Below are 25,166 nucleotides of genomic sequence, written 5' to 3' on the forward strand. Positions count from 1 at the left end.
CGAATCAAAATGCAGCTGCCAGCTACTTGAATGTACTGAGGTTTAAAAATAACAAGCCCAAAAAATAGTGCAGTTTAACACTGTTATGAGCTTCACACAAATAAATCACAAAAAAGGAACTAATGAGTATATAACAGCTTTATTGAGGCAGTAAATGAAAGATATGATATTACTGTACATGATGTACAAAAGTATATTCAAATTCATTATAGAGTATTTATTTAAACTTTAATGAGCTTATTAGGGGATCAGACGTCTTCAACATGCAGACAATTGTGGTCAGACGTGTTTATAGAAGTCTGCTACACGAGATTAAATTCGCCCCATCAGTGTTTTTCAATCATACACCCAAACAGATTGTTTTTATTTTTTATTTATGTACCTTTCCCTTTGAATGCAATCCAATATAACAGCTCTGCAATTAGGGCTGCAACTTACAGTCAATCAATTTATTGTTTGGTCTTTTAAATGTCAGAAAACTGTGTGAAAAATATTTGTTACATTTTTTCCAAAGTCCAAGATGACATCTTCGAATGTCTTGTTTTGTCCAATAGCTGGAATCGATGAACGGTCATCATTTTTGCTAGAATGTTTTTTTGGGGGGTTTTTTGTGGATCATACTGTATATGTTACGTTTTGTTGAAACAGTCAGAGAGGTGTTTATTGTTTATTTGGCTTGGACATTTTTGAGTTGTTAGTGGTTTGTGTTATACTGGACTGCAGTTTATTAATATGTGTTTCCAGCATTTTCTTCACCCTGTTCACATATACAAGGGAATCAACTTTACAAGCTTCACAAACATATGATTTATTGCAGGGCTGCTGTTTTGGATTACACAAGATTGTTCAGCTGCACCTAATAAACAGACAACTCAGTGTAGGCACACATGGCACATGGCAAGATATTAGGATTGTTAATCAGCACAGAAGCACAGCAGCCTTCTTTAATATCACCAATAATCACAATTAATAGGTTAAAAAGCTCAGTTTAAGTGCCATCTATTTACTGTTTATCCCAGAATGAGATCATCATTATCGAAGTGTATTAAGAGCTCAAAGCTGAAATGTTTTAAAGCCGGCTGCGGACTTTCTTGATGACTTCCCTCCACCTGTGGATAGGTGGGCTCCCGCTGGCCACCAGCCTCCTGAGCAGGTTGCAGGGCTGCAGATAAGGCACGTCAGGGTGAGCCTGGTGGTAGTGCTCCAGCCTCTCCAGGACCCTCTCCAGCCCAACCATGCCAGCGTAGAACATGGGACCTCCCCTGTGCCTGGGCCAGCCATAGCCGAAGACATAGATCATATCGATGTCTTCAGGTCCTGCAGCTATTCCGTCCTCCAGGATGCGGAAGCCCTCGTTGATCATGGTATAAAGGCAGCGCTCCAGCACCTCCTGGTGGTCTATGCGCCGTGCCACCAGGCCATGCCTGGCTCTGTATTCCTCCAGAAAGCTGTGCAGCCATGGGTCAGGCCTGGAGACCCGACCGCCGGGTTTGTCATACTGGTACCATCCCATGCCTGTTTTCTGGCCAAACCGATCCTGCTCACAGAGCAGGTCTGCCAGGGGGCTGTATCGACGGCCTTGTCGGACTCTCGCTGCCTGCCCTAATGCCATGCCAGGGTGCGCAAGACCGTCTTCTTTCCTGACTCTCCAGCCCACGTCAAGCCCAGAGAGATCAGACATTCTGAACACACCCATGGCAAAACCAAACTCCTCTAGCGCTTGATCTACCAACTCAGGTGTGGCGCCATCCTCTAGCAGGAAGAAAGCGTGTTCCATGTATGGCTTGAGCATGCGATTCCCCACGAACCCCCGGCAGTTGCCAACAGCCACACTGACCTTGCCCATTTTCTTTCCCAGCTGCATGGCTGTGGCCACAACTTGAGGAGAGGAGCGTGATCCATACACCACTTCCAGCAACTTCATGACATGGGCCGGAGCAAAGAAGTGCATCCCAACCACCAACTCTGGATTTGGGGTTTGAGAAGCCAGGTGGTCTATGTCTAGTGCAGACGTGTTGGTGCACAGCAAAGTGCCTGGTTTACAAACAGCAGACAGCTGTTGGAAGACCTTCTTCTTCAGGTCCATGTCCTCAAACACAGCCTCAATGACCAGGTCAGCATCTGCTACAGCCTGGAGGTTACAGTTGTAAGAGACCAGGTCGAGCACAGGAGCCACCCCACGTCTCTTAGCCCCCCGCTTCAACATCCCCGATACTGCCTGCTTTGCCTCCATCAGCTGCTTCTCCTGAGTCTCCACAGCGACCACAGACAACCCTGTCTGAGCAAGGGCTACTGTTATACCTCTCCCCATTGTGCCGAGACCTTGGAGGAAACAAACAAAACAAAAAAATCACATGGTAAGAGAAAAATTACTTCAGAATAACAATAACTAAGATCAAAGACATTTCTGACCAACAAAAATGACTTTAAATTTAAGAATAAAGTACTTTTTTGCGCAACATGCACACTGCTAGACACTAAATATTATTTTTCCCGGCAGCATAAGGTTTCTCCAATGCTTGCAATTTTAATGTACAAGCTGCTGAGCTTCACATATCCAGATTGTCATACATCCAATCCTCCCTGCAGGGAGGAGCGAGTTCATCCACTTAAACCCAGCTGAACTGTAAATGAGGGCTTGGTTTCCATAGGCAACGTGAATTTGGAGATGCTACACAGATAGTCTGATGAATCAATGTACTTGTGTTCAAAGGGCCCAAAGCTCTTACCAATGACAGCTGCTTTATGGATGGGCCTGGGTTTGCTCGTGTCCCAGCGGGCTCCACTGGGCATGCTCCACCTGCCAACGGCTCTCTGAGCAAAGAAACAGTACTGCAGAGCACGTGCCTGGCCTGAGGTGAAGAGAGTGGCCATCAGCTCTTTCTCCCGCTCCATGCCCTGTGTGTAGGGCATAGTGGCAGCTGCCCGCACCGCCTGGACACACGCAACTGGTGCTACGGCACCACGGGCAGTCTGACGCACCTTCTGCATTGCCCCCTCAAACAGAGCATCCAAATCAGAAGGGGGAGGGCACAGGTTGTTGCTTATACGACGGGCATTAAGCGAATGTTCTGAAATAGAAACACGGAAGAAAAGTAACTCCAAAGGAATGAACTTTTCACTTCTGGTTATATGACTCTTGCTTCCAGGAGAAAAAGTTAATCCAAAATTTACTGTGCAATGTAATTTTTGTACATACATAATTTTTTTTGTGGAAACTGAAAAGTGCCTCCTAGTTTCAATTGGTAGCGCTTTTTCACATTCTTCAATTTCTCAGCCAGCACTCAGTCTGGTTATAATTGGTTTTTCAGAAACACTCATCCACTCAATCACTCGATACCCCAGTAGCTTCAAGAGCAGAGTGATTTGACAGACCATTTCCAAGATAATCGGAGTGACTCTGCTAGTGCACTGTTACAGTTCCCCTTGAATAACACCAATCTGAAACTGAATGCAAGGCAACAATTTGGTTCTGGGCAAAATAGTTGATAACTTCCCGACTCTGAGAGCAAAGGGGGGGGGGGGGGGGGGGTGTAATTGAATTTGTGTGATTCTACAGCCTGTGAGCAATAGTACAATACTGGAGCAAATTTCCAGGTGAAACTACATGAAAAGATTTAATATTAGAGCCTTGAAAACTTTACAGCATGAGACTTTGTGTGGGCAGTGATTTAAACCTGGAAACAGTGAGAGTAAAGAAGACGGCCACTCTGCTAAAACCTTGTTAAAAGCATCTTAATTCCCATTCCTGTCTCCTCTGACATGATTACATGAGACAGTAGACAGAATCCTTCACAGCTCCACTGAATTACACTCAGCTGTGGGTCTAGGCCAGAAACTGGGTCACCATGGCAAAGCTTAAAGAGACAGCAGCCACATCTGATCCATGGCCTCTCCACTTAGTCCAACAACAAACAATTGTGTCTAATAAGTGCGTATCAATACATCAAGACTGAAGAATAGATGGTGCAGGTCATTTCAAGCAACATTTAAATATACATTCTGTCCGCACTGGAATGTCAATGAGATGATGGATTGCAGCGCAATGTGATTCCAATGTACTTTAGGAGGGCATTATTGCAGCGGTTAATCTGTAAATGGTTGAGCTGTGTCAATGGATTTGTTGTGCAGTGAGTGGGAAGCCTGGTTGTCCTAACAGATGTAGCAGGCAGATGTTGCAACTACTGGGGTAAAAAAAGTTAATCTTGTCACCAGCGAGAGACTTGAATCTGTGTGTGTGTGTGTGCGTACGAGCCACACGTGCATCATTTTAACAGATTTCTGCCTAAATGTGCCGGCTTTACAATGAGTGGTGTAGTGTTTTTTTGTTTGCACCTATGGATGATGTGTAAGAATCTATCCTGCACTTGTTGACTCACCAGCTGTGCATCTCAATAGCACAAATTTAGATACATATTTCCCGTCCCTGTTGGATTGATTGATATGTTGACTTTATTTGACAATTTTAATAAAAAACATCAGCTCTTCCTGGGCATTGAGTGCTTACATAAAAGAAAAAGCCAGGATAATACACCAGGCACGGGTGCAGCGTGTCAAGTAGACGGGGTGGAGCAGGGTTTTCTACCTGCTACACCAACTCTGTCTCCATCACTGCCTATTGAGTTTTGTCAGTGTAGTTGGTTATGTAGGGTTTGGAAGCGTCAGCTATTGGTACATGTACATTTGGGGATGGGAGGTGTGCAGAGGAGGGGTCAGGATGGCAGATCTTACATGGCAAAAATGACACAAAAAGCATTAATTAAGACAATAATTCAAAACAGTGCAATTGAATCATGACTGGTGCCTACTGTCACTCAGCAAGTTATTTATTATGTTTACAACCTCAATCTAACTATTTCAAACTTTACATCTGAGATAAATACATCAACATTAATTCATAACCCCCTCAGCAGATTATACACGTGTGGGTCATAATAATTAGCATAAATAAACTACATCAATATAAAACCAAGAAAATAAAAGTAAGATATATTATCAGATATAATATCCTATGATTAACCTCAGAGCCAATTCTTAAGTGCCAGCTTGAAACCTCCCAAGATGGTTATAATTTTATTTTATAATTTGCTGGCAATCTCTTCCATAGATTCACTGTTATGTACCAATAAACAGGTATCAGTGGAGCCAGATTAAAAATCATACAGTAAATTGTGTGAAGACAGCAAGTTATCAATCCTATTAAAAATGATCTTCTCATTTATTTAAAACGCCTGCTAATTAACTCAACTCAAGAGTGGAGTATCTGTCAAAGTCTCCCAAGATTTCAGGTCTATCTACTCAAATCTCCATCACATATGCTGCTGGCTTCTCTGTCTGACTCACTCTAAGCTTCAGCTTTACTAACAACGCTCACTTTCTCACCCACTCAAAGTCATCTTGGCAAGCTTGTATGGGGAAAAAAAGCATTTGTAAAGAGCATTAGACTGCAATCACAGTTGATTGTAAAATGCTGTTACATAAAATCCTTGAGAAATACAGTTGAATCAGTTGAAATCTTGCACAGGTGGGGTGAGAGAACGCACAACATCACTCCCACACACTTTTCGAACCAACTTAAATACATTAGAAAGTAGCTATCATTGTCAACAGACATTTAAAGATCACAACTGTAGAACAAGTATCGCTTTACCTGCTGCTCATGTTTATCTCATGCCAAAACATCAAAGGCTCTTGTACAACTAGTGCCCTGCTGAAGAAAGACTGAACAAAATACACCTTCTCCTCATGTAGTCTGACAATGTAGTCACAAAACCATTAGTTCACAATACCAAAGGTGACATAACATTATTAAACATGTATAGGAATAGTTTGTTTTTATACCTTGTTTTTTTTTTTTATAACAAATTAAAGAAACAAGATAGACAGACTTATTAGAGGCATAGAGAGATGCTAGAGATGCTGGTGGTCAGTTTAATTTTAGTAAGGACACCGGGTTAGCTGCTTCCTGCTGCTTCCAGTTTTTCGGCTAAGCTAAGCTAATCTTCTGCTGGCTGTTGCTTGATGTTTACTGTAATGACATTATCTTCTCAAGCTTCTCGTCTAACTCCCAGATAAATGGCAAATACACTTTTAGCCTTCAAAATGAAAATAACATGTATAGAAATATGACTTCCACTGAATTGTTTGTTTAAATCTGTTGAATTAAATAATTAGAACAATAATAGTAGTGGGATTAAAAATGTATATTTTGTTTTTGAAATAGCACAATAAATCAATCATAAATGTTGTTTTATTTTTCATTTAAGTTGAGCCTGACAGTATTGTCACTGTGTAGTAAATCTGACTGAGAACAGACAGAGAAACAATTCCTTCAAAACTGCAGGGACATGGCATGCTATCCATTCAAGGTGTAAATGAGTCTGATTCCCAAGCGCAGGGCAATCCTCATCCACCTAAATGACTGGTGAAGGCCTATGATTAATATTCTAGGAAAGTTTGTCCCTTTTCACCCTTCTGAATAATACAGTAAAAGCAGTGAAGACATCAGAGCACATCTGACAGAACCATGAAACATTTATGGCTTCAGTGGTGGAGGATCTGCCTGCTGTGTTTTCTGCTTCCTTTGACTTCCACAACCTACATGTCAACACTTCTTGATGTTGAATTTTCCCAAAATAACTTCTCTAGGAGGAATTTATCTACCTTTGACAGACCTACATGTCAACACTTAATTTTACACTAACACTTAACTCTTAATTAGTTAATTTTTAAACCAGTCAAGAGTGGATTTTTATAGCAGTGGTCACTTTGTTCTCTCTTGGTTTTTTTTGTGTGTCTTACCTCGAACACTCAGGGCAAACTTTACAGCTGCGTCCACAGTGTTATGATCAGTAACCTGATCCACTATTCCAAGTTTCAGAGCCTCGGCAGCAGTGACATGTCGGCCTGTGGGAGATATGAAAGTCATAAAGGATCTACATGGGCGACATGTGACATTTGAAATGATTAGATAAGGATAAACGAGTATCTCGGTTGCCTGATGGTTGTAACCACAACGTACCCTGTTTGTCTGACCTTTATCAGATAAAGGCAAAATGCCACAAACATAATTTTAAAATAAGGAATAACATTTTGCCTCAATGTAATTTGTTTAGAAGATTTCTAACAATCTCAAAGCAGCAGTGAATCACACAGAAGGCTTCAGTGGTAGTGAACAAAGTAGAAGTATATACATGCTGACCCCTGCTGGTCATCTTAGTAGACTACAAATCTCTTGGTGACAGCAGCTGCACTCTTGTGTACAGCGTTATTGATAACAATCAAAAACTCTGCCAAGGTAAAAATCGGTCATTTAATTTCCATAAATATAACATGCATGGACGAACCATATGTTCCCGAATTTCAAAATACAAACTCTACAAATGTGTGTGTACAAACAGAACCTCGTAAGAAAAAAAGGACTAAGATTTGCAGTGACTTCTTCATATTTTTAATGCTTTGCGATAATCTATTTACCAAACTAAATTCATAATTATCAGCTTTGTAAAAGTGAGGCAAGGTTAATCTGTCTTTGCTACCTGTGGTGATGAGGTCTAAGGCAGCTGGGACCCCGATGAGCCTTGGCAAACGCTGGGTTCCCCCTGCAGCTGGCAGCAGACCCAGACTCACCTCTGGAAGCCCCAGCCTGGCCTGAGAGGAGACAAAGGTACAAAGTTTGATGAATGGAAGGTAATGAAAAGTGAGGGTTTGCATGACTTTCAAAGACTTGGTGTCCTCTGGCAAGTAAATACATTGCATGGATTATTACAGAATCAATGTGTGAAAAAAGTCTCACAATAGAATTTAAAAAACCCTGATAAAACGACAAACGAGGGCTGCCTCTCTTACCTCCTGAAAGTACTGCACATTTTTGAGAGGAAAACACATCTTTCCTTTTTTAGGCCTAACAAAGATGAACTGCTCCTGTTTTCAATTACTTAAAAACATAGCTATTTGATTTAGGGTTATGTAAAGGTCACTTTGTCACACATAACACGACACTGTCAGTTAGACACTGATGCAGCTCAACAGCAACATCAGAGAGACGTTGACTGAGAGAGACGTAGATCTGAATGATAAACTAACTTTGGAGTGTGCGATCCGATAATGACAGCCAAGCGCCAACTCGAGACCTCCGCCTAAAGCAAGTCCCTCTATGGCTGCCACCACTGGCTTTTCAGCAGCCTCTATGGCGTGGATCATCGGTACCAGTGGAGGCCCAGACATGGCGGTCCCAAACTCCTTGATGTCTGCTCCTGTTAAACAAATTAAAATCGATGATGTAGTCAGCAGGCTCAAACAACACAACATGAGGCGCATCGGATTCCTCATAAATGTTTGCTTTTGGGTGTCGTCTTTGAGACTCCAAATCAAAAGTGAACCAACACACACATGAAGGCTCATATAAATGTTCTTCAATAGTTTATGTTTATCTTACAGCACACAGTTGCCCTTGTTATTTAATTAACATAAAGCACTTGAGACTATTTGTAGAGCTTTCAGGTGTGATTACCTTGTTGTCATGATTCCTGCTCTCATTAGCACCATGTAAGGTTTTGCTGTGACTGCTGTGCCCGGATCCTTTCTACACATTTTTAATTAAATCCGGTTCCTATTTATATGAAACAAGGGTGTAAAATCTTCATCTCCTATTTTTTCCCTCCATCGTTTTCTTGCATAATTAATTATATCCCAGAAATAACCACAACACAAAATGATATTGTTAAAACTGTTGAATTGGTTTGGTTTTCTGTAAGGTAGCAGGAAATAAAGAAGAAATTATAACATCCATACCCCCACAGAATATTCCATTCTGTCCACAGATGACAACAGACTTCACCTTTGGGTCGCTGAGCGCTCTCTGGACCGTGTCAACAATGCCCTGCCTCACCACGGCACTGTACAACAAAGACACAAGATATTGCTATACAGTGTGATACTGGACTCACAGTGTTGTTAAAGTTCACACATGAATTCACCAAGCTGTGGGCAATTCTCTCCAGACACATTTTAAAGGTATCAAAACACTTTCATGTGTTACTCTGTTAGACGGTTGTTAATTCTGGGGGGCAATTCAAAGTCAAGACGTTCCTGCCCTTTTTCTCTGACCCCAAAGTCATTTTAAGACATGAGAAAAAAATAACATCAGACTTTTTTATTTATACTAGGCAGCTCCAAGGTGTGAAAGTGAACAAATCCACCTGAAATCACAATTAATCAATGTGTTGTTGTTTTTTATACATATAGTACATATCTTTGTATTATTAAAAACAATGAAAAAAATGTATTTGGGGAAATATCACAACTGCTGTTTTTTGATTGACAGCAGCTGAGCAACTGGTGCTAAAATGTAAGGAACAAGATACAAAGCAAACAAACTGCTGTAGCTACAGTCATGGACAGACAGTGTGTCCCTGGATTTATAAATATTCACTTTTTCTCCTGTAAACATTTATTTGGTGGCCCGTTCAACAAGCTAAAGTGCAGGACAAGATGTGTGTTCATATTTGTGAGTTACATAAGGAGACTGTAGCAGGAAAGGTAATGTACTCTTATGTTTTGTAGCAGGATGCTATCAGGCTCAGTGTGACCTTCTGCTCTGCTCTATGATAGAACGTCACATTATCGCTTTATTCAACAGATTTGATTTGTTGTGTCATATTGCTGTATGCACATTTATACCATTTGGTTTCTGATTTTTTTTTTTTTCAAACTAAAACTTGACTCTTCTGACCTTATTAAAACGTCATAGTATTAAGGTGGCAAACCTTCCTTTTGACATTGGGTTATGCAATATATCCCTGTTGTTTGCTAAAAGGACATTTCCAGATAAAGAAATGAACAATATGTAATCAGCAGTTTAATGGACCACATGAATTGACCATGTTTTACAGGTGGAGCCTTTGAGGACCCAAACAGACATGAATCACTTTCTACAACATGTCATCAGCTTAAAAATCAAGTTTATGAACAAATAAGTTGGAAGAAGTCATTGAGTTCCAACGCCATAAAACATTAAGTGTATTTGTTCGAGCTGTTAATGAGATCCCAGGATTAAAGAAGCTGTTTTTGACTCCAGCTCACCTGAGTGCATTGACAGGAGGATTCTTGAGAGAAATCAATCCAACAGACCCTGAAACACGAGTAAATTGAGCCATACTGTCCGACAAACACTAAAAGCGATCGCCCTTTTTGTGGTGTCCTGCAAATTGAACTTTGTAACTTCACTGTTGTTGCTGGCAGGACAACATCACCTTTATCATACTTTCATATTCATGAAGCAATCCAATGTGTTTCCAGAGCAGTCTTCTTCTTCGTCCGTTTTATTTTGTGTTTAAAGGGCAGTTCACGGTAAGCGATATTTTTCCTCCTAGGATGGTGAAGTCATCACCCGCTCTCCGCTACCTCTGATTGGCTTACCATAACCAATCTCGCTCCTCACTGCGTACATTTAACCAATCCAACCAACGAAAGCAACGAGTACTAGCCAATCAGAGGCAGAGTAGGTCGGCTCATGGCTTTGCCATCCTAAGAAAATATTTGACTGACGGTAACCACTATACCGCCCTCACCTGGCCTGGAGTTATCCAGAAAAACTAAAATCTATTTATTTTTAATAGACAGTTAAATGTACTACCTTATAATGCTATGTAACGCTAATTTTACAGGCATTTAATGTAAAAAATCTTTGAGGTAAAATATTTCAAAAAGTGTGTTGCCAAGGGGACGTGACGTCACGGTGGCGGTTGGCACATTATTTTTTTCCGTAGGTTGCTCTAATTCAAGGAAGGAGGACGAGCGGCCGTCTGCTGGTGGACAACAAAGTGAGGACTATGCGCTCACTTGTCGGACTAATCGCTGTTGTTGTCGCAGCCAGCTTGTACCTGTACTCTCTGTCCCTGTACCTCCCTCCGGCACCGCAAAGACGCTCTCATGCAACTTCCGAGACCGAGTCCGAGCAGCCGACTGTCAGCTCCGAAGAGCCCCGCAGGTGAATGAGCTGCAGCATGGTGGCAACCTATTTCCATAAAGTATAATACTAAATAAATCCCTCTACAACGCTTAAGGTGGTGTTCAAATTGTAAGCCAATGTAACATACTATCCCTAAAGACTGCTGACTAATGTTAGCATGCCTCATCTCTTCCACTCTTTCATACTTAGATACACTCACCTCAACCAGACATGGTTTACCAATTTTTAAATAGTAATAGCTGCAATAATTCAACAGGGCCAAGAGCCATTAATACTCCTATGACTTTAGGGCTGCAACGATCAGACGATTAATCGATTAGTTGCCAACTGTTAAATTAATTGCTAGCTATTTTGATAATGGATCAATCATTTTGAATCATGAACATTTTGAGTCAGAAAGCAAGTTCAATCTGGCTAATTCCAGCTTTTCTGGTGTCTTCAGTCTTCTGTGACAGTAAATTAAATATCTATTGGTTGTGGACAAAAGCAACATTTAATTGTGTCATAATCATAAGCAACATTTTTTTTTTTTTTAAAGAAAGAAAGAAGATCTTTAAGATGTCAGAAAAGGCCAAGATGCAACCTTAAATGTCTTGTTTTATCCACAAGCCAAACATATTTATTTTACTGTCATCGAAGACTAAAGAAACCAGAAAATATTCACATTTAAGAACCAGGAAAGAGAGGATTTTAGTATTTTTCCTTAAAAAATGACTCAATACGGCTGTGAGGTAAAATATCTGTCTATTGTATATTTGTGTTGTATGGCATGTATTTTTTATTATAACGTATACTTTTAAATATTATATTTTGTATGGAATCTCATGTAAATAACTTTTTTCCAAGTTTAAATAGCACAACATAGTGTTAAAAAAAGAAGACTCAAACAATTAATTTATTTTTAAAATAGTTGCAGATTAATGATCTGTTGACTGACTAATCAATTAATTGACTAATTGCTTAATCTCTACGGGATATCTTGGGTTTTGGACAACTGGTCAGAAAATACAAGCAGTTTGAAGGCCTCACCTTAGCTCTGAAACTGTGATTGCCATGTTTCATTACTTTCTGATATTTTATGGAAAAAACTGATCAATTGAAACCATTGGCAGATCAATCGATAGTGAAAATAATTGATGGTTGCCGCCCTTATGTGAAACAAATAGGGATTAATACTTTTAAACTATCAGCTTGCTTTAATTTAGTTTGCAGTTCAATATGTGACTATTATGTGACATATAGTTTTGTATTTGTTAGCAGATATATGTGTCAATATTACCATGATATGTTTGTCCATATTTCCCAGCCCTGTCTATAGATGAAGGACAAGCAGATGATGAGACTGTGTTGTGATGTTGTGGCAGGTTGAAGTTCCCGTCAGACTTGGAGGAGCTGCGGGAACTGGCTGAGCTGCTGCAGTTCTACAAGACAGAGCACACTGGATATGTCCTCCTGCTCTTCTGTAGTGCTTATCTCTACAAGCAGTCATTTGCCATTCCTGGATCCTCGTTCCTGGTATGTTGAAAATAGCTTCAAATGTCCTCTGTGCTGATGCTGGTTGACAATGCAGACATTGTGAACAAGTGGTGCGTGTGTGTTAAAATATGATTAAAGCAAATCTTTTGATTTTTGTGGTTAAGAGCTGGGACATGGACACTGGAACATGTTATAATATGTGTGACAGAAAAAAGAGACGTAGTTTGAAATTTTCGAAGAACAAAACTGCTTGCAAGAAAACATAAATAGGGCTGCATGTCGTGTGCGGCTGGGGACTCTTCTTTAAAGATACTGTGCAGAGGACGAACATATTCAACTTCAGATCACAGGAATGTCAGACATGCCTTTGTGTATCAGTCATGTGGGACTTTTTCAAGAAGTCATGTAAGTGTTTTCTACTCCACTTACATTAGTTTTCTACCATATGTACAGCTGAGTGTGCAGCACTGAGAAGAGACCTCAACCACAGACCACAGGCAGGTTAAAGTGGTAAAATTTCACCCATTAAACCACTGTCAGTGTTTCTCTCTTTTCACAAGGACAGATGCAGAAGATCTGTGTGTCAGAGATGATTACTACAAACACATTGATGACTTCTTGTAATGCCGGCCTTTCATTGTGCAGAACATTCTCGCAGGAGCTATATTTGGACCATATGAAGGACTGCTGCTCGCCTGTGTGCTCACCACTGTGGGCTCCACTATGTGCTACCTTTTGTCTCAGGCCTTTGGGAAACACTACATCGTGAACATCTTCCCTGGTAAAGTCTCCATGCTGCAGAGGAAGGTACGTTCTCCTGTAAAGAGAACTTATTCAAGGCAACAAATATTGAAACAGTTTGAATGAGATAATATTTGACAGCATGCAAACTTGTTGAGAGATGTCGCAGTGTTCTTTAGGGGCAAGTAAATAAATGATAGAAAGGAAAATTATCTGCACACTGCTGACATATAAATATAAATACAAGAGGCCTACACATCTTCACTTTACTTGATACTTATAATTTAAATACATGATACTTCAAAATTGCAAATGGTGCTCAAATCTTTTAATTATCCAACCATCACTGGTGTTTTATAAAAGTCTAGAATTAAAATGAGCAGTAGGTCATATTGATCTCAAGTTTTTCCAATGACGTCATGACTCAGATAATTGGCCTGTACATCTCAGCGTTCTGGTTTTTCTCTGTTGTTAGTCTATAAAATGTCAGAAAATGGGGAAACATGTCAAACACCATTTCCCAAAGCTCAATGTGACCCAAAGATCTTACATTTACTATCGTAGAAGACTAAAGAAAGCAGTAAATATTTAATCCCTGATTACAGAAACTGTAATGATTAAATACTGACAAAGTCTCAGTGAGGATTTTTCTTTGTAGTGCTTTAAAATCCCCTTTGATGAGTTGTGTAAGCCTTACATGTTTTTATCACCCTCCCTGAGAGGAAACACTGAACAGGAGGAAATGCTACATAGTCAAAACTGAATGCTTCCAATGATTATGTAGAGGTGATGTTTTTCCTGACATGACACATGATTATTATGTGCAAGTACATGTGTAAAGTGAAAACTGTTTTTTTTCTTCTTCTTTTTTTTCAGTGTTATTCTGTTGATGAGCTACACATCATGTTTTTATTGTGGTTGCTTTCATTTCACACTGGATTTTTCTTTTTTTATTTCAATATCAGAATCTGATGTGAACATCTCGTCTAACATTGAACATCTATCTTTCCCAGGTGGAAGAGAACCAGGACTGCTTGTTCTTCTTTCTGCTCTTCTTGAGATTCTTTCCAATGACTCCCAACTGGTTTCTGAACATGTCTGCTCCGATTGTAAACATCCCCATCACTTTCTTCTTCTGCTCAGTCTTCATTGGTAAGCACATGCAGACACGCTCTTCACATTCACACTCTGCATCATGTAGTCACTGACAAATAATATAAACACTAAACACATTTAAAGTAAATAAATCACATCTGTACTGAAGTTTGGTTATAATAGGTTGCACTGACAATTACTAATCATCTAGTATTTGTCATCCACCCACACTCTTTATATATTTGCCCCATTCCTGTTAGTTTCAGTGTGTGACTGTGAGATTTGTTGATTCAGACTGTGCTCTGTGTGTAATCTGTTGACATGATTTTTGACATATTGTGACAATAATTTTGCACCTGCAGTTTGGACAAAGATGATTTGTCCAAACTGCTTTGTTAGTTGTTAATTGCTCATTACTCATTAATGTCATTTTTCACAAACTGTCAGAAAATAACAGAAAACTCAGGCACCCATGTGTGAATCAGGAACCACCACATGCAACCAGGGACCATGTCATTGTTGTGTTTCCTTTCATCTCCCTGCTGTTTACTTTCAAAGCATGTCGTAAAATGCCAAAAAAAAGAAAATCACTGAAAGCAGATACGCGTACATCAGTTTAAACAAGAATACCAAAGCATTTCTCTCAGCACTGCAAATAACGTTTCATATCATGTCTCTCTGCAGTTTGTTCATGATCTGCTGTTTTCTATCTGTCTGTTCTCATAGGCCTTCTTCCTTACAACTTCATCTGTGTCCAGACGGGCGTCATGCTGTCAGAGGTGTCCTCACTTGATGACCTGTTCTCCTGGGAGCGGCTGCTGCAGCTGCTGGCCATCGCCTGCATGGCTCTGCTGCCCGGTGCCCTAATCCGCCGCTATAGTCAGCAGCGTCTGAAACTGGATGTGCAGTCGCAGAATGGACTCATCACAAATAAGAAGGTCCAGTAATTGGTTCTGGGAATGAGCTCATTTCCTGGTGCTTTGACGCACTCCGACCTGAAAGTGAATGTCTTTTCTAAGTGTGGCTCTGCAGAAAATCTTTGTGCACACACGTGCGTCAAGGTCACTTTTATTTGAAATGAAGATGGAAAGGATCGCAGTTTTTTTAGAACAATGTGTTGGTGGGATTTGAAGCTGAGAATTTTTTTTTTTTACCAAATGTTTACTGCCAGAATATGTATGAATGTACATTAATCATGGAGAGAAAGAGGTAAAGATTTTAAGGAAACTTGGCTCCTGCGCTTCTGTAATACAGCGTGACTTCGATCTAAGCGAGCTGGTGTTTTAAGTGCCTGTTCGAGCAGTTTTACACTGTTTCAAATATCTACCTCAAACATGAACAAGTTAAAACATGTTCAGGTTCAGATGATTGTTTTATTGGGTTTGTGTTAATTATTTGTAACTGAAATACTTTTGTGTATACACTAAACAGCTTAAACGTTGTCTTTTTCATGCTTTATTGAGGTACAACAATATTGCTGTATGATATTGACAATCACATTTTGCAGACACAGTATAAATTGTAATACAGTGTACAGGACAGTGTTTGTTTGTTTTTTACTGTTTTTCAGCAGTTTGGACAAGCTGTTAAATTTAGAGACCAGAATGTCCACTCATAAGACCTTGAGTGCCATGTTTGAGTAACCAATTAAATTATATCATGATTTCAGCCCTGTTCATTGTCTCATGCTATCTAATCAGCTGGATACTTACTTAAAAGTGAATGAGTCAGGCAGCATGAAGCTTCTGTTACAGTAAGTCAAGCCTGATGTCTCTTAATGTACTTTTTGTAAAGTAATCTGGTCCAAGAGCATCTACGCTTCATTAAATGTTAGCTTTCTTTTGGGTTAAGATTTGTATTGTCATTTAATTATTCTGTTTAATCAGAGATGTAAATTATTTTAAATGTACTTTAATACACAGTGACATTTGTGGTATGTCAGATCACAGATGATTTGGCACCTTTATTTCAGAGGTGAAAAAAAACCCCACAACTTTGAAGTAATAAAACAGAAAACATGGAAAAAGGCATTTTCTTTCAAATTTTCTTTATTGCTCAGATCCAGGTTGCTCAGCAATACAGTTCACTCACAACTCAAAACAACAGCATGGCTGTAACCAGAGAAGGCATGGATCCACAAGATGTATTTAACACGGATCGTATGTCTGTCCAGCGCACAGTCACCAATTACCTTGAGGTGCTTGGGACCTTTTGGCCCATGTGGGAAACTTTAGGGTTGTGACCTACTGAGGAAACAAAAGGAATCCCCCAAATGGTGAAATGTTTTCAATAAATGGATCCATGTAAAACCACTACTGAAAGTCTAGTGCTATATGAAGTGTAGTACATACTGGATCACCTACAACAGTCTCATGCAATGATTTGCGTTTTCTCATTTAACAAGACGGGACAAAAACACTGCTGTGGTTCTGCATACATCTGACCAGACTTTACTAAATCCTTCCTCAGCTAATCCATATTTTGTGGATGGTTGTTGAATGCCCTCTTTTTTCTGTTCAGTCCCAAAGGCAGAACAAGTTTAATCCGCTTTTTTTCCAGACCTGGATACTCTGTCATCCCTCCTTCTTTGCATGTCACAAATTCTTTTTTTTGTTTGTTTTTTGCACCATTCTGATTCCTGAATCTGTTCAAATCCTAGCTAGCATATTTTAAAACCACAATTTAACAGCTAGTTATGGTAGTGATCTAATAGGAATGAATATTAAAGCAAAGAATCCCAGCTACGACTCCAGGCTACATTATTAAATCAGTGTAAATGACGAGAAAAACCAGATCAACAGAAAACAAAATAAAGCCTAAACTATCCAACCACCATGTGATATGACTAACAACACTCGTACACCCTCAGTGATGTGTGTAATTGTGGTTTTTGGGTACTGAATATTAACGCCTAGCAACACCCCACAAAACTTAGAAACACCAATCCTTGGAAATAATTTAAAAAAAGAAACTATCTTGACAAGTTTCGCTTCAGACTTACAGATGTCTCAACAACCAGGATGCTCTACTCACAACCCTACCACGATGGAAACAAACATCTTGAACCAGCTCGGGGGAAACCTGCACTTAAAGGACTAGTGTGTAGGATTTAGTGCCATCTAGTGGTGAGGTTGCATAGTGCAACCAACTGAATACCCCTCCCATTTAATCATGTAGGACAATCAATGCAAGAATCGCATAGAGGCCCTCTCTAAAGCAGGTGTTCGGGTTGTCTGTGGGTTACTAATGAAACATGCTGGTGTGACATGGCGGGCTCTGTGGAAGAAGACCCGCTGCATTGATGTATTATAAGAGCCGGGTATGGGGCCACTGATCAGCCTTGCAGCCAGTTTTTTCCAGTGGCCACTTGCAATATTGCGGCAAAAAAATCCCCCTGCAGCCCAAAAAGCATTTCCCCCATAGACCATTGTTGTAAAAGAGATGTCGGTAAAACTGTTGACAGGACACCTCAAACTGCACACCAGGTCAATTATGACTCTTTAGATTACAAACTTTTGATCCATGGAGACTTTATATATGTTAATGTTGTCTCGTGTCAAAAAAGTGTAAAATCTGCAACATCATCATAATGTTAAGTCTACATGCTGAGCGGAACTCACAGGTAGGGCCACTGGACGAAACACTAATGTGCATGTTCAGTGGGCTTCTAGAAAGGTTTTTGGTGTCCAATTCTTATTGGACTGAATAGGAGCCATTTCCGGTCCGATTTCCAGCTCTTATGATACACCCATGCTCCCTCTGTAGATGTAAAGGGCTCATTGTAAGGCAACGAAAACACAACAATTCAAAACATAAAACATACTTATGAATATTATATTCCATTTCTGCCAAGTCCGTTCTGTTAGATGCCACTAAATTCTACACACTGCACCTTTAAAGAGCTAAAAAACACAAGAAAGATAGAGGTCTGAGGAGTCCTCTGCAATGCAAGAAAAGAGCATCAACTTCAAAAAATACTGCTCTAGAAACTACTGCTGACAGTCAAACAAACCATGAGTGAAAAGCTGTTTTTCTCCAAGACATGTCATACTACGGCCAAGCAGACAACCACAGGAGTCGTGCGTTCGAGTAGAAGCACCGTACTGCATTCGTGTGGGTAAGGTCAGGGTATTGATCAGGTCTGGTGAGCTATCATCAGTATGAGGTACTGTACTGGCTGTGGGGAGGCTTGTTTAAACAGCCTCAGGCATTGTGTGAGTTCGAGAGACCTTTACGGATTTCATTTTAGCACTGCTAGTCTGTGTTCACTGGGACAAAACTGATCTGCCTCATCTTATGACACGAGTTTGCCCTCCAAAGGTTAAAAAAATCAGCTCTCAACAGTTAAAGAACTCCAAAGACAAACACTAACTTTCACTAGATCATTCATTTATTTACTTCTTTTGCCCTACATCAGTTTTAGTAACTAAAAGTCAGCCTTTGATTCTGAGAGGTAATTCTGAAATGTACAGCACAACAAAGAGAAAAAAAAAATCTAAAATGGGTAAATCAATGAGAAAGGGTTTAGAGAGTCGGTTTTTGAGGGAAGCTGTGACCACTCTAAACATCTCCCACCGTCTCTCTCACAATGCAGGTGCAGACTGGTAAGTGTTATATAGCGAGACAGAGAATGATGCATTTATGTGTGACTCTATATTGTACATGTTTACAGATATACAGTTATTTTGTCGTACACAGTGACATTTCATCGACTAGAGTTGTTCTACATTCTACACAGAAGACTAAGGTTTTACACCATGTTCAAGAGTCCTGTCAGTGTATTTTTGCAGCTTTGTGTTTTCTTCAAATCAACCCCAGAGTAATGCTGTTATCAAATAGAGCTGGTAAGATCGGGTTGGATTGTTACAAAATTGCTTTTTCACAAGTGAATAAACTTCATTGTTTTTTTTTCTTTTGTTTTTTTGTTGTTGTTTTTTTTTTTTTAAGTCTCAAAAAAACCTGGAGGTACAGTCGGGAAAAAACAGGAGGTACAGTTGGTTAGTTTCTGTTTCTATCAGCTGATTTTGTATGTTTTTTCTTTCTTTGATTGGTGAAATCAGTACACAACATCCTCATTCAGAACCACTTCGGGCAGGTATGTACCCCTTAGATCCTGCTCTTCATTCCTTTCTAGCAAAAAAAAAGAATCAATTTTGGAAAAATCCTTTGACATGTATCATTAAGAGGTTGTGTGGCGTCCAGGCGAAGACAGTCCCAACAGAGCTGACTACGGTTTACAAAGTTTCACTTGTCGGCTGGACCTGAAGAGTTTAGAGATTACTGTAGATTCTCTTGTTCTTTTTTTATTTTCATTAAAAAAGAAAATTAAAAACGCTCAAAATGATCAGTTAACAAGGCATACAAAATGTGGAAAAAGGGGAAATGAAAGATTGGACTGAGGTACCCTGAAGCCTGAGGTAGATCACAATACTGACATGCGCACTGTTCACATCCTGACCAAAGTTAACGCGGTGGTTCACTTTACTGTTCTCCCATTTTTTCAGGTTTTTATTTATATTATTATTCATAGTCTAGTTTTCAAGAAAATAAACACTTCCCTTCAAAACAATATGGCAGTGTCCCACTGAGGAAAAAAAGAAAAGGACTTTGTTTTCTTTTTGTTTCTTATCAATAGCTCTCATCACAAAATAGGAAAAAAATAGATTCATAAATATTACTCTCTCTTTTTATATATATATATACACACACACGCGCACACACACATACACACACGCGCGCGGAGGAAGCTGTGCGTGTTGGCAATAACCTTGCGTCTTGGAAGATGAAGCTGATGGGTGATGGTCTGATAGGTGACAAAATAAGGCAACAAGCTTCCACGGTCTCCAAAGTAAAGCACAAAGGGACACCAGGGCCTGCATGTCCAGCACACTCGCACAGCAGTCGACCAGTCAGCCAGCTCGCCAAAAATAAACAAACAAAAGCGTTAAAGTAAAAAGAAAATAAAAAAGCGAGAGTGAGAATGACAATCTGTGTGTGTCTGTGCTGCTGGCCCGGCCTGCTGGACACGGCAGGGTGGGGGCATTTATTTATTTTGATTTCTAAAAGGCTGCATATCGTACATTCACAGCTGTCATGCCGTTTTAGAAAGCTCCCTGACAAGAGAGGGTTAAAGCCAAAACGCGGCTGCGGTCACGTTTGTGGTTGTGTGTGTACCACAGGTAATACAGTGCCTCCCCGTAAACTCCCACCCCATATCTAATTTTTTCCTCACTGCCACTTCATAAGTATTCACCCTCCCCCCCACCCACTAACTGGGCCCTTCCCTCACATTTTGTGTTCTCCCTCGTGACGTCCTCATAAGGCTGAGCGTGTGGCGATGCACATTCAAAATATGCTGTTAACAAGCAAAAGTTGCACCAATTCATTCTTTATAAGACGTCAATTTGCTCTGATTTAAGGAGAATGTCTTTAGACACAACCTTTAAATTTTTTTTATCATCAGGACAACAAGCATGAATGTAGATAGTAGTCTAGTCTACAGCATGGGAGAGTGATATAAAAAAAAAAATCACTCTGTTGCATTTAACTTCTGTTGAGCACAAGTGGCAGTCAGTTCAACGTTATCAAAAGGCTAAAAAGGAAAAAAAAAAAAAGTGTTTCTTGACGACAAATATTTTTATCCTATTAAAAATAACATTATGATGGATGAGAGAGAGTGATGAGAACGTGATAGCAGAAATGACCAGAAAAGAGAGAGAAAACAAAAGTGTAGCATCAGATACGAATGGTGCGAAACATTTCATAGGGACGTTATCTTTTGCATTGGCACACACACAGGCTTGTTACAAAAAAACTCAGAACCATTCACCATGTTACTAACGGGGGCGGGGGTGGTGGGGGCCGTGCTCGTTTTGATTTCAGTGACCTAAAATATGAAACAAATGAGAAACTGCTATATGTGGCTGCTGCAGCCCGATCAATCTCTGGAACAAGCAAAATATTTAAAACGACACCAAGACTTGCTGTCATTTTGATAGACAAATAACAGTGCATACTGTCAGTGTGTATCAATATACTTTTCTACCCTGTATTAATACTGCTAAGGATATTTAATCAAACTCTTTCTGAGAGAAGGCGTCCATTGTAACTCACTCTTGCTCGAACCCAAAATATGAATCACAATGCCTCACCTACGCTCATGTTAATACAGTTGCTTTATCTGTTAGGCCTATGTTAGTCCAACTAAAGAGATAACGTTATGCAGGGCAACATACTACTTCCTGTTTTACCTTTTTAACTGTGAAGACAACAGTTCCCAAATTCTCTGCCATTTCCACCTTCCTTGTTGATTTTTTTTGTTGGTTTTTTTTTTGTTTTGTTTTGGTCTTTTTTTCTGTTTTTGCAGTTATATCAGTACGGTTTCTCCCACTTTATCTGCTCTCACAGGGCTGGCAGTGCACACAATACCCTCAGCCTTTGACTCTCACTTGTTTCCCCCCTCGTGAAGTTCTTTGGTTTTGATCCCGGTGCTGCTGGTCTGCCCTGCATGTCCCCCTTGGCCTTGGCCTTTGTCTGGGTAGGTCTCTGTCCGTTCGGGAGGGCTACATTCATTGGCTGGCGCCCGCTGGAGCCAACCCGCTGGTCACTTGGAGTGGTGCGGTGACACGGCGGCGCCCTGCTGGTGCTTCTGTTCCTGTTGTTTGACCTGTTGAATGATCTCCCGGATCTTCCTCTGTGCAGTCTGTTAGAAAGATGTCACATGCAGGATGAGGTGTTAACTGAGACATGACAAGCTGTCCATATGAAAATAACATCAAACTGATAAAGTACAGTAGAATGATAGGGAAAGCAGCCCCACAATGCTTAATAAAAAACAAATATAATGAGTTCTAGCTGAATCTAAATTGTCAATCATTTCTTAAGGTTTTTCCAAGAATACCTTGAGTATTGTATTAAGTGAGTATTGCCTACTTTGTGTAAGATTAATGTGGATCTGTAGTTGCTGAATGTAACAATGGTTACGTGGACATACATACAGTACTGGGCAAAAGGTTTAGATACTTTAGATGTTTAGATTCTTATCCAAACTGAAATGTGTGAAAGTGTGACAATGACCCCAAACATACAGCCAGAGTCATAAAGAACCATCTTCAGCAACAAGAAGAACATGGAGTCCTACAATGGTGATGGTATGGCCCCCACAGAGCCCTGATTTTAACATCATTGAGTCAGTCTGGGATTACTTGAAGAGACAGAACAACTGAAACTAGTTCTCCAAAATGCTTTGAACAACCAAGCTGTCAAGTACCCTGAAAAACTGTGCAGGTGTACAGAGGAGAACTGCTGCAGTTAATAAGGCAAAGTGTGATCATACCAAATACTGATTTCATTTAGGTTTCTCTTTCTTCTCTTTCCTGCACTTTGTGGGAAGTGAACTGATAAATAAAACTATTTGTGGAATTATTATTGAAAGCCTCCTCACTTTACTTTCAACCTTTTGCACAGTACTGTATGTTGAAAGTGTCAGTGTAAGTGTACGTAACACTAACCCTAACAAAATGAACAGTGTAAAAATGTATTCAAACGTTTATTTGCAGTTAATATAAGAGTTAAGCAGTTCGAGAAGTGGATATCTTGCAAAGTTGTTTTTAATACAAAATGCCTATTTTCGTTATAGTCCCTGCACTGAAGCTAAACAAGGAGAAACAAAAACAAAAAAGACTGAAAAGTAAGCTTTTTATTTGTCTAAATCCAATTCATAGTAGCTTCAGATAATCTTTGTTAAATTGACGACATGCTGATAACAGTACAGCAGATGCACCATTAGAAAAGAAAACTTCTGTTTCATGGTTCAGCTTTTGACAATGACCGATGTGAGAAAGTTATTCTGTGGCCACAGTATACTATGCAAATAGTAAAGTATATGTCACCTTCTGCCATTTAACACACACGTAAACATAAATACATCATAATTTAGTCTTTAGACCATGTAGATCTACAGCACACAGATGCAGGTGATTTCACTTATTCTGCCAGATGAGACCTTTTCTCAGGTGTATGGGTGTGCTCAGACAATGCATAATTGTCATTCTTGTGTTACTTTTGTTGCAGCCATAATTTTTACACCTTCATTATTGTTATTAGTGCACGGAGCCAAGTGAACTCACATATTTTCCAATATGATTCCAGACAGACAGCTAATTAGGCCTATGCTCAGGTTGAAGCTTGGTATATTTAATTACCTATTTTTGCTCTTTTCTTTCAGTTTTTTATTTATCTTTCAGTCCATTGTCATATACTCATACATCGTCTCATACACTTTCAGTGTTAGTGGATCCTGTATGCAACAGTTAGTTTTGGTTTGAGTTTAAATACATTATACATAGCTGCTCACAGGCCATTTTTAGCGATCCACCCTGTGTGTGTGTACAGACAATGCATACCTCTTATCTCCCTGATTCTCGTGATGCTGTTACACAATTAGAAACTAACTTATTTCTGTGAAGTATACTGAAATTAGTTATAATGTCAACTGAAATTAAAAATGGGTGCAGAATCACTTTGGCAGCCAAAATGAGCACTGACACAAATACATAAACCAAACAAAAGCGAGCAACAGTCACCAGTTAGGAATTATGACAAATACAGCACATAACCACCTACTCAAATAAGGACTATTGTGAAATGTTTAAGTTTAAGCGAAACTTTCACATTAACAGCGTCACCATCAACAAACGAATCATCCAAAAATAACAAACAACATCACATGTGTGTTTTCAGGGCCCTAAACTCATTTTGCATACCTGGCTAGCAAAGAAATGCCCACTGATTTTCACAAAGACCTCGTCGTTCTCGTCTGGAGTTTGGTCCCGCGGTACGATGACCTCAGCACTTGTAAGGTTTTGCAACTCGTTCACCTGGAAAACAAACCAGTCCAGAGGTCATCATGTTGTTCTGAACTTCACCTTCAGCCTCACTTCCAGCCTGCTTTAATTTAGTAAAAGACAAGGTATCAATTTATGGTAAACAAGGTACTATTTGATGTAAAGTGTAGATAATTATATTGATAATTATTGTGCCTGTGTTAAAATCTACTTATATAAATATAAATAGCTTAACAGCTCATCTCAATAAAAGGTTTCTAGTTTAGAAAATAACATGTTATTAAAGAAATGTTATTAAAGCTGATATTTTCCAAACGAACAGACTACAGTCTTTTAGGTGAGAAGTGGAAATGTGAAAATAAATTGCACAAACAGCTTTTCTCTACTTCGCTGACTTACTTCTCTACCTTTGGCCAAACATGTCTCATTATTATGGAGAAAAATTACCCCTTTTGATGTAAGTAAAATAGCAGACTTTCAAAAATGACTCGTAAAAGACTTCCAACCTTTACTGTAATTTGGTTAATTTTCTCTCTTATGTATCAACTCACCGTCTTGCCGCCTTTACCGATGACCCTGCCAGCTGCAGTGGAGGGAACCTTGATATGCGTCTCCAGTTTGACTTCCTCCTTCGCTGAGAAGAAGTTCTCCTCTTTCAGCTTTCCAAATATCCGACCTTGGGCCTGGAATACAGAGCAGGGTGTGAGGCAAGGAGAGACTGGGGAAAATGGGGACACACAATGATCCACTGCTGTTTACTAAAATACAAGGCGGATGATTTTTGAAAGGATATTTATCAATTTCAAGCAGCAATTTCATCCTCAAAATGTGTGAATACAATTTAAGTATGAACCTGTTATTAACAAATATTCATTTGTCCATTCATATCATTTTTACCTTAAATTGAGCCTCTGGGGTTCCAGTAATAATAACCATCCTCTCAGTAACATCTGGGCTGTCGGCTGGGGCGATCTGACATACACATAGAGACGAGTTATGGAGACAAATAAGGGAGGAGATTTGGCCGAAAGCTGTTG

At 39.8% G+C, this 25,166-nt stretch overlaps 2 protein-coding genes across 2 annotated transcripts; one reads left to right on the plus strand and one right to left on the minus strand.

Moving 5' to 3' along the window:
- Positions 1-123: 123 nt before the first annotated feature.
- On the minus strand, positions 124-10,288 carry ehhadh (enoyl-CoA, hydratase/3-hydroxyacyl CoA dehydrogenase). The gene is made up of 7 exons (XM_062432458.1): positions 10,084-10,288; positions 8,794-8,897; positions 8,086-8,255; positions 7,539-7,650; positions 6,802-6,906; positions 2,730-3,071; positions 124-2,322 (listed from the first exon to the last, which is right to left on the minus strand). The coding sequence occupies exons 1-7, from the start codon at positions 10,155-10,157 to the stop codon at positions 1,070-1,072; spliced, it is 2,160 nt and encodes a 719-aa protein (XP_062288442.1). The 5' UTR covers positions 10,158-10,288; the 3' UTR covers positions 124-1,069.
- Positions 10,289-10,396: 108 nt separating this feature from the next.
- tmem41aa (transmembrane protein 41aa) lies at positions 10,397-16,314 on the plus strand. The gene is made up of 5 exons (XM_062432459.1): positions 10,397-10,990; positions 12,337-12,487; positions 13,094-13,255; positions 14,203-14,341; positions 15,011-16,314. Exons 1-5 carry the CDS (start codon positions 10,833-10,835, stop codon positions 15,229-15,231), a joined length of 831 nt encoding a protein of 276 aa, XP_062288443.1. The 5' UTR covers positions 10,397-10,832; the 3' UTR covers positions 15,232-16,314.
- Positions 16,315-25,166: the final 8,852 nt, after the last annotated feature.

Source organism: Scomber scombrus, chromosome 13 (assembly GCF_963691925.1).
Source record: "Scomber scombrus chromosome 13, fScoSco1.1, whole genome shotgun sequence".
Lineage (NCBI taxonomy): Eukaryota > Metazoa > Chordata > Actinopteri > Scombriformes > Scombridae > Scomber > Scomber scombrus.

Excerpts from the sequence above, each read along its gene's own strand:
- ehhadh (XM_062432458.1), bottom strand. The coding sequence starts at position 10,157 with ATGGCTCAATTTACTCGTGTTTCAGGGTCTGTTGGATTGATTTCTCTC. Across the intron at positions 8,898-10,083 it reads CCTCCTGTCAATGCACTCAG|TGCCGTGGTGAGGCAGGGCA; the intron begins GTGAGCTGGAGT and ends TTTGTTGTACAG. Across the intron at positions 8,256-8,793 it reads GAATGGAATATTCTGTGGGG|GAGCAGACATCAAGGAGTTT; the intron begins GTATGGATGTTA and ends TTTGTTTAACAG.
- tmem41aa (XM_062432459.1), top strand. The coding sequence starts at position 10,833 with ATGCGCTCACTTGTCGGACTAATCGCTGTTGTTGTCGCAGCCAGCTTG. Across the intron at positions 10,991-12,336 it reads AGCTCCGAAGAGCCCCGCAG|GTTGAAGTTCCCGTCAGACT; the intron begins GTGAATGAGCTG and ends ATGTTGTGGCAG. Across the intron at positions 13,256-14,202 it reads TCTCCATGCTGCAGAGGAAG|GTGGAAGAGAACCAGGACTG; the intron begins GTACGTTCTCCT and ends TATCTTTCCCAG.